Source organism: Lipotes vexillifer, unplaced genomic scaffold (assembly GCF_000442215.2).
Source record: "Lipotes vexillifer unplaced genomic scaffold, Lipotes_vexillifer_v1.1 scaffold69, whole genome shotgun sequence".
NCBI classification, from domain to species: domain Eukaryota; kingdom Metazoa; phylum Chordata; class Mammalia; order Artiodactyla; family Lipotidae; genus Lipotes; species Lipotes vexillifer.
The window spans coordinates 4,914,573-4,925,927 of record NW_006790942.1 but is presented as its reverse complement, the minus strand read 5'-3'; the positions used below and the strand labels follow the sequence as shown (position 1 = coordinate 4,925,927).

At 46.5% G+C, this 11,355-nt stretch overlaps 1 protein-coding gene across 1 annotated transcript; it reads right to left on the bottom strand.

The window, feature by feature from the left end:
• Positions 1-5,629: 5,629 nt before the first annotated feature.
• Positions 5,630-8,309, bottom strand: CHCHD7 (coiled-coil-helix-coiled-coil-helix domain containing 7). Its single transcript, XM_007464043.1, has 3 exons — positions 8,247-8,309; positions 6,565-6,663; positions 5,630-5,734 (listed from the first exon to the last, which is right to left on the bottom strand). The coding sequence occupies exons 1-3, from the start codon at positions 8,298-8,300 to the stop codon at positions 5,630-5,632; spliced, it is 258 nt and encodes an 85-aa protein (XP_007464105.1). The 5' UTR covers positions 8,301-8,309.
• Between the last annotated feature and the right edge of the window lie 3,046 nt (positions 8,310-11,355).

The window sequence follows — 11,355 nt, the reverse complement described above, 5'->3', positions numbered from 1 at the left end:
GGGGGGGGGGGGGTGAGCGGGGTGCGATGGGCCCTGACCGGGGCGGCAGGGAGGCTGCAGAGGGGGCGGGGGCTAAAGGCCCTTTGAGACCTGACTGCGGCCTCAGGAGGCCTGGGCGCTCGGCGGGGAGGACCGGGCCGCCCAGGGGCAGCGATGGTGCAGGGAAGACACTGTGCCTGGAAGGAGTGGCGGGTACATTCCCGTCTGCCTCCCTCTCTGAAGTCTAAGGTCCTTGACGACAGAGCCTGGGCCTCGTGTGTTCAGAAACACACCCTCCGCATCCTGCTCAAGGCTGCACCCTTTACAAATGTCACCAGATCTAGAGGACCTTGGCAACCAGGAGAAGGAGTGTGGATGCCTATCCTGAGGTAATGGCAAGTCTTGGGAAGCTTAAGCAGGGGGCTTGCTGGGGTTGCATTTAGGGAGGTTCTGGGGGCTGCGGTCCCAAGAAGGACCTGGAGCTGGGCGAGGATTCCCGAGGGCAACAGTGTAGATGGTCGCAGGGATCCAGGGTCATCGCGATAACCTCTGTCTCAGCACCTCCAGAACTATCCTTCTAAACACGCACGGGACTTGACCTCCTCCATCTCAGAACACTGCAGAGCTTTTCTTTCAGTACAGAGGGAAGTTTAAGTCCCGGGAACAGCATTCAGGGCGACACACAACGTGAGCCCAGCCCACCTGTCCAGAGCCCCTGCCGCATCCCCTTCGCCTACTCTGCTCTAGTCAGTGAACAGGACAGGGCCCCAGATATGCCCCATAGACGTGCCCCTTCATGTCTGTCGAGGCCACTCACCCTCTGGGAAGCCTGCTCTGGCCACTCCCGGGAGCATCCTTAAGTCCCCTGCGGCCGGCGGTGCCTGGCTCCTCCCGCACGGTTACCCCAGCACTTTGCACGTTGCGGGCACCTGGCGGATGTTTGCTGAGCAGAAGTGAATTGCAAGTGCAGTGCTTGTACTTGGATTCATTTAGTGTTTATTGACCACCAGAAACCACAGGCAAAAAGACTGATCTACTTAATTACCTTAAAATGTAAAACACTGCTCAGAAATGAAAACACAAAGTTAAAAGACAAACTGGGAGAAATATACAGGATACATTTGACAAACAGGTAATTCCCTTACTATACCAAGAGTTCCCCAAATTGCTCACACCAATCTAAAAAAAAAAACGAGCAAAGGAAATAAATACACCCATTCCATTTTTCACTCATCAACTTACAAGGATGAATGTTTTAAAGTGCCCAGTGGGACTGAGGGCGTAAGGAACGAAAACTCTCAGGCTTTGCTTCTGGGAGTGGGAGTGTGCTTCCTGTGGGAGGGGGTTTAGCAACATCTACACGATGCAAACTACTGAAACCTTCCACTCCTACACACGTAGCGTACACATAAAAACGGAACAAGCAAAGAACCGCAGCTGTCACCTCATTCCTAAGAGGGGACCCCTCAGTGGGAGACTGGTTCCAGGACAGTGTACCTGCACAATCAAAGAACTAGAGTAAATCTGTAACCACGCGTGGGGAATTGTTCCAAACTATATCGCTAAGTGAGAAAAGCAGAGGGCCTCCACTCGTGTACTATGATGTGCCTTTTGTGCAAAACAAATAAACAAATATACAGATATGCTCGTGCATACATATAAAACCGTGAAAACCCTTGACGTTGGCTGCTCCTGGGCAGGTTTATTTACATTGTAAACCCGTTGGCATTGTCTGAACCTGCGTGTTTTTTTTTATTCTTTTTTTAAATCAATTTATTTATTTATTTATTTTTGGCTGCGTTGGGTCTTCGTTGCTGCGCGCGGGCTTTCTCTAGTTGTGGCAAGCGGGGGCTACTCTTGGTTGCGGGGCGCAGGCCTCTCATTGTGGTGGCTTCTCTTGTTGCAGAGAACGGGCTCTAGGCGTGCAGGCTCAGTAGTTGTGGCATGCGGGCTCAGCAGTTGTGGTTCGCCGGCTCTAGAGCACAGTCTCAGTAGTTGTGGCACACAGGCTCAGTAGTTATGGCACGTGGGCTCAGTAGTTGTGGCTCGCGGGCTCTAGAGCGCAGGCTCAGTAGTTGTGGCACACGGGCTTAGTTGCTCCGCAGCATGTGGGATCTTCCCGGACCAGGGCTCAAACCTGTGTCCCCTGCACTGACAGGAGGACTCCTAACCACTGCTCCCCCAGGGAAGCCCTGAACCTGCAAATTTTTCATTGTGTTAATTTTAAAAGCCTTCCCTCCCCAAACACATACACAGCTGTTGATCCTTTATTATGTACTAGACGCTTGCCAGGAGTTTTGGGCAGAACCACAAATGACACTGCTGCATCCTCCAGGAGCTTTCAGATAGATACAGTGGTTCTCAAAAGGACTGGTCTTGCATACCACACACACGTGGAACCTGTGATGAGACGCTCCCTACCAGCGTGAGATGCACGGGAACACAGTAAAATACCTTCTATGCATCTTGTTAGTCGACAGTTGCTTCCAAAGGCCTGCCTGCCTCCCAAATTTCTCAAGGCACCTACTCACGTCCTGACACAATTAATTTATTAGCTTCACCTCTCCCAAAGTTGAATCGTAGAAAGAGAAATTAAAAGAGTGGCAAATTTAACAGTGATGATGAGGGAAACCCCTGGGACTCTGTCCCTTCAATTGGTGTAACAAGATCTCTAACAACCAGGTTACAAGAATAGTGTCCCGAAGTCAGCAGGGTGTGTGCAAAGGTGTAAACAAGAAATTAGCACACTACTGAAGACAAAGTTAGAACTGAACAGTGTTGCCTGGGTAGAGCCTGGATAGAGCCACATTATGCTCACATATGTTAAGAGTTGGCTGATCAGAAATCCCCAGTTAGTCTGTCTTCAAAAGCACTTCACAGAAAACCCACCTATAGATACCAATCATCGAGGAGCTGTGCCATCACTACAAAACTACAGTGATCAGGACAGTGCACGACTGGCATAGACATCAACACAGGGATCAGTGGGACACAAATGAGGTCCAGAAACACTTTCACAAACACAATCAGCTGCTGTGCCACAAAGGTGCCAAGACAATTCAGAAGAAACCACAGGCTTTTCAACAGAAGAGGCAGGGACGACAGGCAGGACAGCCACGTGTGCAACAGAACGAAGTTGGACCCCTACCTCACACCACATTCAAAAATTAACTCAAAATGGATCAAAAACCTAAACATAAAAGCTAAAACCATAAAACTCTTAGAGAAAACGTAGATGTAAACCTTTGGATCTTTTCTTAGATATGTCACCGAAAGGTACAACAAAAAATGAATTGGACTTCATCAAAATTAAAAGCTTTTGTGTCTCAAAGGACACCACGAGGTGAAAATACAACCCACACAGAATGGGAGATAAAATTCACAAACCATGTATCTTACAAGGGACTTGTATGTAGTATGTAAGGGACTCTGACAACTCAGTAATAAAGATACACAACCTAACTTAAAAATGAGCAAAGGACCCGGAAGAACATTTCTCCAAAGAAGATATACAAGTGGCCAACACACAAGTGAAGATGCTCGGCCTCATTAGGCATCAGGGAAATGCAAATCAAAACCACGTGAGATACCAGCTCACGCCCACTAGAACGGCTGTGATCAAAGGCAGATAATAAGGGTTAATGAGGATGTGGAGAAACTGGAACTCTGATACATTGCAAAATGGTGCTGCCACTTTGGAAAACAGTTTGCTGGTTCCTCAAAAGCCTAAACGCAGTTACCATATGACCCAGCAATTCAACTGCTAGGTATACATCCAGAAAGAAATTAACGTCCACGCAAACCCTCGTGCACAGAAGTTCAAGAAGCAACATGACTCATAAGATAGCCAATAGGGCAAACAACCCAAATACCAATCAACTGATGAGTGTCTAAATCAAATGTGGTACATCCATACCATCGAAGGTTACTCAGCAGTGAAAGGGAATGAACCTTGAAAACACGAGGCTAAGTGAAAGAAGCCAGCCACCAAAGACCACATGTTGTATGATTCCATTTCTGGAAACGTCCAGAATAGGCAATTCTAGAGACAGAAGGTATGTTGGCAGTTGCCTGCGTGCTGGGGAAGTGGAGGAAGGGTGGTGTTAGGAGGAAAGGAACTGTGTGCTAACAGGTACAGGCTTGCTTTCTGGGGTGATGCCTCCTAAAATCCATTGTGGGGACAGCTGCACAACTTTGTCAGTACACTAAAAACCATCACATTGTACACGTTAAATACATGGCTTATACGGTTTACAAACTGCATCTCAATGAACCTGCTGTTAAAAAAAAAAAAAAAAAAAGAGCTAGGCCAGGACAAATAGCTACCGGATGAATGCTGCTGTTAGTATGTACCTTTAAAAGGGTGACATTAAAATTCCAAACCCTTGAACAAGCTTAAAAGTACTGAAATGCTTCTTACACAGTATGCATTAGTTTCTTGTCAGCTCCTATTTTAATCCATCATTTTAGAGCAATCAGTACAAATCAAAGAATTTCTGAAAGAATCCATCTTTTATTCAAATAGAATCACATTTGGAAATCAAGATCATATGGTTTAAAAACATCTGACCTGGGATTTGGATTCAGACCAACGAGGATAGTCTGTTGTCAGCATCCGTTAAAACACTACTCTTGCACCAGGACCAGATGAAAAAAAGGGACACAAACTATTTGTTTTCACTGACTTTATAAGTACATTAAATTTTATCAAATAATGTAACTTTTACAATTCTATAAACGAAACAAACTGGATTTTAAAAGGCGGTGAGTCTGAGAGCTGCTCCACAATCCACCCGGTCACTATGCTGAACGTTCCTGCTTTCCTATCATTAAATGAAGCTGAGCTCCGGCCTCACCTGGTGCTCCAATCACCGGATAAGCCCTAAACCCTCCTGGTCCACCTCATCCTGCAAGCAGAGATCCTACTTCTGAAAGTATCACCTTTTCTTTCCATTACTGTGATTCAAGGATACTATGCCTTCCCAAGGTTGCCCGCTATTCATAGATTTGAGTTATAGAATCCTTTGACTAAGCCTTTCCTTAAAGAAAGAAAATGAAGACAGCCAGTTCTTCATGCCACTTCAGCCAACCTTGCCTTTCCCCTGCTCCCCAACCTTTTTAAACCGAGGTACGTGAGTGAAGTCAGGGCAGGGATCTAACGCACTGGGATTAGATGCCCACCACGCAGCCACCCTGGACTTACCTTCCCGTCTTCTCCCCACCACTCAGTCCCCCACCTCACCCTCCAGGGGGAACTGTCTACACACTGCTCTCCAGATGTGGCTCCAGCTTTCCCTCCATCATGTCGTCACTCACATCACAAGCACTGCTTCCCTTTCGCCCCCATTAGGTCCTTCCTCGTTCCCGACTTACTTCTCTTTCGAAACTCAGTGGAAAAGCTCGACTCTTCATGGACTTTCCTGACGCTCCCCTGCCTTCAGGAAGTCTTGTAAACTCGGTGACACGGCACAGCCAGAGCGGCCTGCTCTCGTTATGGCACTGAGAGCAAACACAGAGGACACAGGGCTTCCCCTGGTGGAATCAGAGATCTGTCTGGGTAAGGCCTGGAAGGTCTTAAGAAGTTACCGTAACCACTTATTAAACATATTCATCTGCTTCTGAGTTAAATAAACCACTTTAATGCAAACATTCAATAGGGCATCTTGCCCATTGCTCCCAAGATTATGTCTCTCTCTGCTGCTGTAGGCATAGATGGCTTCACTCCATCCCGTCTTCTCTGGATCATGATAGAATTCTGTGTGTATGTGCGAAAAAGAAGAAACCAAGATCAGTCAAGTACTAAATGCTAATCAATTGCCAGTAATCTGCTATTGTGGTCTTCAGAAAGGAAACATAAAAAACTGAGTCCTGCGCGTCCGGAGCCTGTGCTCCGCAACGGGAGAGGCTACAGCAGTGAGAGGCCCGTGTACTGCAAAAACAAAAACAAAAACAAAAACAAACCAAAAAAAACCGAGTTTAAAAAAAAAAACAAAGAATGAATTCTAGGACTCCAGATACTGTTTTCAGATGATTATCAATTAAACAGAAGTGATTATTCCTACAGGAATATGTTAACTGTAACTGGGGTGGGGACACACTTTGTAACTTCAGGCCCATCGAGAGGAGCTACGGAGTAACTGCCCAATGAAACCAACAGGTAAGCTAGCAGAGGGACAGGAAGTAGCTGGATCCAGTGCTCAGAGAAACAGAAATTACACGGCAACGTCTGCCAAAAATGGGACCATGGGTGATGGCGGGAGAGGAGGAAGAGAAAAGGAAGCCTGATGCGTGTTGTGACGGGGCGAGCCACCTATTCTGCTCACCTCCAGAAAACTCCAGTTGTAACAAGGCTATCACTTTAGGGCCCCAGGCACTTATGCAACTAGGAAGACCCACCTCTATCAGAGCTGCGTCCTTACACGTGGGCGGAGGGTGAGGCAGCTAACGAGAGCGCCCAAGGATCCTTTAGGGGTAAGTTTCCGACAGCCATCGCTAAAAAAGGACTTTGGGTGCTGACAAACTTCAGGCTTCAGTTTCAAGCAGAACAGATGAGTTTTAACATAAAGGTAACCAAACTGGGCTTACCCAGAACTTCCGGCAGTTTTTGTACTTCAAGAAGTGAGTGGAACACCTTTCTCTGTCATAGTTATTTTCATCCATACATCTGGTGGAAGCATCAGATTCCTTAAATATGTAAGAGAGGCATCACTCAAGAGGTGGAACGGCAGCTGCAACAAAACGAACTTCTGAAGCTGCTTCCCCCCCAGGGCAGGTAATGTGAAATAGTTCTTTTGTTCATCTGAACGAACAGATAATGAACAGGAACAGAATTATCTTTCCAACTATCCCAGCATTAGTTCTGCTCAAAGCAGACATCTTCCTTTTCACAGTGGCGTCAGTTTTCTGAACACCTGATCACAGGAATTTGAGTCGAAGCACTGACTGAGATCACTTAACCCAGTAACCGTTCAATGAAGAGGCCGAGGCAAGGTGCGACGTGCTCAAGATCACGGTGCAAGGAGTCCCCTGGCGGCCCAGTGGTTAGGACTCGGTGCTTCCGCTGCCGGGGCCTGGGTTCAAGCCCTGGTCTCGAAACTAAGATCCCACAAGCCATGCGAGGCGGGCTGGAGCGGGGAGGGAATCACTGCTGTACGTGGAAGCAAAACTCAGTCTCCCAACTGGGAGGGCAGCTCTCCGCCCCTCCAAGTTCTCACCTGGACTTGAATGTTTGAGTTAAGGTGGTTTCGAGAACCTAAGTTGCTAATGACTGGTCTGCATCAAGGTAACTTAACGACATTCATCTCAACGTATGTTCGGCTATCATTTGCTCCATTACGCAAGTAAATACACAATTATGCAAGCAATTTTAATAGGTTATCATTAATATCACTTTAAAACCACAAGGAGCAACACAGGGCTAAGAGTTCAAAGGAGGGTAGCTGCCATTTGGGAGTTAAATTTCAGCTGTCTGAACTGGAAGTAGATTGGAAAACAAACTTCAAAGTGAAAGGCATGATTCCGAGACTCCAGCTAAAGGAAAGCTTTAAATAAAGGGGAAGGTAACTTGCTTCACAGATCTAAGAAACATGGTCTAGCTAAAGAGACTTAGTAAAGCTGTTAAACAGATTTCATATGTGTAGCAAAGCTAATTTTCAAAGCTAAATATTTAATGAATGTGTATATTTGGAAAATGCATATAGGATCGGGAATATAATTTTCATAGCACCAGTCCGATGACTGCATTATTCAAGGGTGACAATGCCACAAGTAAGAACCGCTAATCTTACCAAATAAATGCCAATAAAACCTTACCATTACAACAAAATGTTTTGTTTACGTGATACCTTTGTGAAAACCTTCAGGCTTTAAATAGTCTAATTCAGTTATCAGCCCTTATCCTCAGCCAGGCTGCCTCAGGGACATGATGAAATCATTGCTATCAAAACATAAATTTCAGTGACCATTTAAAAATACCTACTTTCCATCCTTGCATGTTTGGACTCAAGAATTTCCTCAATGTTACACGTGCTTTTCTAGTATAACAGTGATGTTATACAAATTAGGGAACCTTAAAAGAGATGAATCCTTGTTAGCTAGATTATGAATATCTAAAAATGCTCTAGTGAAATAAGGATACACAGGCCAGGAATATTTCTCGTACAGAAATAACTTTATTTAAGAACTGCAGAAAACTGACGCCCACAAAATCAGAAGAAGCCTGTTTTTCCAACTTAATACTCGCGACAATTAAAAGCGATCTGGCTTACCAACAAGCAAGGATTTATGTCAGGATCTCTCAGCCTTCCAGCTACCACGGACATCCTACCTGTCTTCTTCCTGCAGGCAGATATTGGGGAAGAGTTACACAGTGGATGACAATATAAGCCAGTAAATCTCATCAGCTCCACAAGTACTTGAAAAGTTAATTCTGCCATAATGATTATCCAGTGAGGAACTCATATAACCTCTGTATTTTCAGAGTAAAGACTTGGATGTGATTCTCCTTTGCACTGACGTGTGCCTCAGCACAAAGGCCTTATTTAAATTCCTAAAGTGCATCTACTGAAATTTGATTACCATGTCCAGAAAGAAAGATAGTTCAGCTAAAATTTGGTTTTAGTTTACTCCTATTTCTAAAGGTTAAGCAATTAAATGTATTCACGAAACCTAAGAATAACGCGTGCACTCTGTTACTTCCTTATTATACATGGATTAGCACACAAAATAAGGGTGGAATACTTTAGTACAACCCAACTTTAGCAAAAACATTTGTTAACTAAAGTACGTGAATGTCTACTCCATGGCCGGCCCTGGGGTGGCCGATATACCAAAACCAAAACAAAGTTGTTAACTTAGTTGACATTCTGAAAAGTTAAAAAAAGAAAATCTGAAACTTAACTTCCAGGGGCATCTTCTATTTAGCTGATACTTCCCAGGGTTGAAGGAAGTCAGGGAATGCTACTGTGGAGTATTCATCTTCCAACTAAAGCCTGATACAGATACAGCTCTGAAGAAGCCTTTATCCATTAAAGATGACCACAGTTCTCTAAGGGCCAATTAGTGATTCCAAGTCAAGTCATATACTCATATAACAAGTTAGTATGTCGACTCTATCCCAGGACAACTACTCTCTATAATGAAGTTAATTGAAATTGGTATACTATTATCTTCTAAGACATGTCATAGAAATGACCTAAAAGGGAAAACTAAAAAAAACTAATAATCAACTGTTAATTACTAAAAGGTAATTTTTTGTTTATTTCAACGTATTGGCATACTATCGATTAAGCCACCCACAAATATTTTTAAATGCTCTGCACTAAGTTTAAGGAACTTACTCCTGAATGGTGTTCTAGCTTAACTGTCTGTTACCTAGAGATCAAAGGAGAAGCCAGCAAATAATGCAGTATGACCTACCAAAAACACCACTGAATAAAAACTGCATCAGTATAACCAGACAGAGCTCAGAATTTTTGTACAAAATGGTTTCTACTTTTCTTGCCCAAGATGGGACCATCAAAACATATCAGTCATGTTAAAAGAAATAAAGTACATTCAGGAAAAACAACCAAACCCCACCAGCTCCTGAAAAGTGAAGGTATTCTGAATCTTGAGTCAACTAGTTCCGTTCCTCTATTAAGAGAAAGATCACGATGTCCAGGCTAAAGGAGACAACCTTTGCAAAGAAGGATGGAAAAAAGTCTAATCGTTCGGGGGTCTTTTCAGTACCCACTAAGTAATCCGTCTATTTTATGATCTTCACTGACCAATACATGAGTATACCTGGCTAGCAGAAACATCTTAGCAAAAAGGAAATTCAAGATGCTGTTCAACTATATGTAGAAGCGTCTTCCTCTCCTGAATACAATTCTTTTGCAGGCTTCACTTCTTCTTATGAGAGGTGAGGGCACTAAGAAAATTCACAGCCTTCCTTTCTACATCTGTCCTATGCTGTGAGAGCAAAGGACTCTGCTTAGCTGTTCATATGCCTTGGATATAATCTCAACAACGATCAGACGCAGACAAGAACTCAGGTTGCCTGCCTCCTGTGAAAGTGTTCTGCTTCGCATTTTATCGTTGTCATGGGTCAGGAATTCTTTACAAACAACACCGAGGTCACATCACATGTACCGAGTCAGGTCTGTTGTAGGAGTTTATCCACCTTTCATTTCCTCTCCCTTCCGGATTCTAAATACAAGTCAATCTAAGTTTGGATTTCCGACTGTCACCTTCTTTGCATGAATCCTCATGTATCAACTGGAAATGAAGAGGAAATGTCAGTTTACAGTGAGGAGCGGGGCTGAAGATCGAGTGTTCCGCCAGCGAGGCCTTATCTACTTAGTTTCTGAAGGTACCAAACAAACGTGACGAAGCTCTACTTGCAGGGGACAGTCAGAAAGAAACCAACGATTTGAGAGAGGGGCCGCAAAAGCACAGCACGTTTGAGGAATAGCTCTAAAATCTTTTCCAAAGGGCAAACTGCTTTAAAAACTATTTCTTGATTTCCCACCCAGTGGTTCGGGTCGCCACTCCGAGCAGCTCTGCAAGGGAAGGGGCACGCGAACGCTGCTGACCCGTCCAGCCCACCCCTCCCGTGCTGGTCCTTGCCCAGGCAGGGGTTGCGGCCCTCCCACACCGCAGGGCAACCGTCGGGAAGCTGAAACACGTCCTGCGAGGCCCTCAAGCCTTTAACCCACGGCTGGGTGCAGGCAGGCAGGGTCAGGAAGTAGCGGTGGCCCTGCGGAGGGGGCGGGGAAGGCGAGCGGAGACTCTGGAGCCAGGCGAGCCCCAGGCCCCGCTACCTCCAACGAGCTGCCCGGCCCCCCGACGGCGGGCGCAGGTGAACCCACCTTGCCCCGACCTTCACCTTCGACGGCGCCCAGAAGAGCAGGGGGAGAGGAAAAACGCAGGGAACTGGGGGCAGGGCTAGGCATTTAGGCTCCAAAGGCTGGGAAGAAGGGTGAAGGAAGGGCCGGGGGTGCCCAGGCAGGGGGCAACTTCCTCGTCCCCGGCCCGAGGAGACTCGTGTTGCGGGTAGGATGTGACGGCAAGGGGCCCGCGCCCAGGCGAGGCCCGGTGGAAGCGGCGTCACGCCGGAGAAGCGGATGCGAGCCCCGCGGCGGCCCAGGCGCGCCAGTCTCTTCCCGCAGCCCGGCAGCCGCCGCAGAGGCAAGGGCGGGGAACTACTCACCTCGGGCTGCCGCTTCACCAGCGCCCAGGCCGTCTCCAGCTCCAAACACGTCAATGGCTCACGCAGCGGGACCTTAAGTAGCGCGCATCCCAACATGCTGCCCCCGCTCCCCGGCGGCCGCCGGCCCAATCGGGGCGCGCCGCCGCCTGACTGACAGCCGAGCGGGGCCTGGCGCGGCGGGGGCG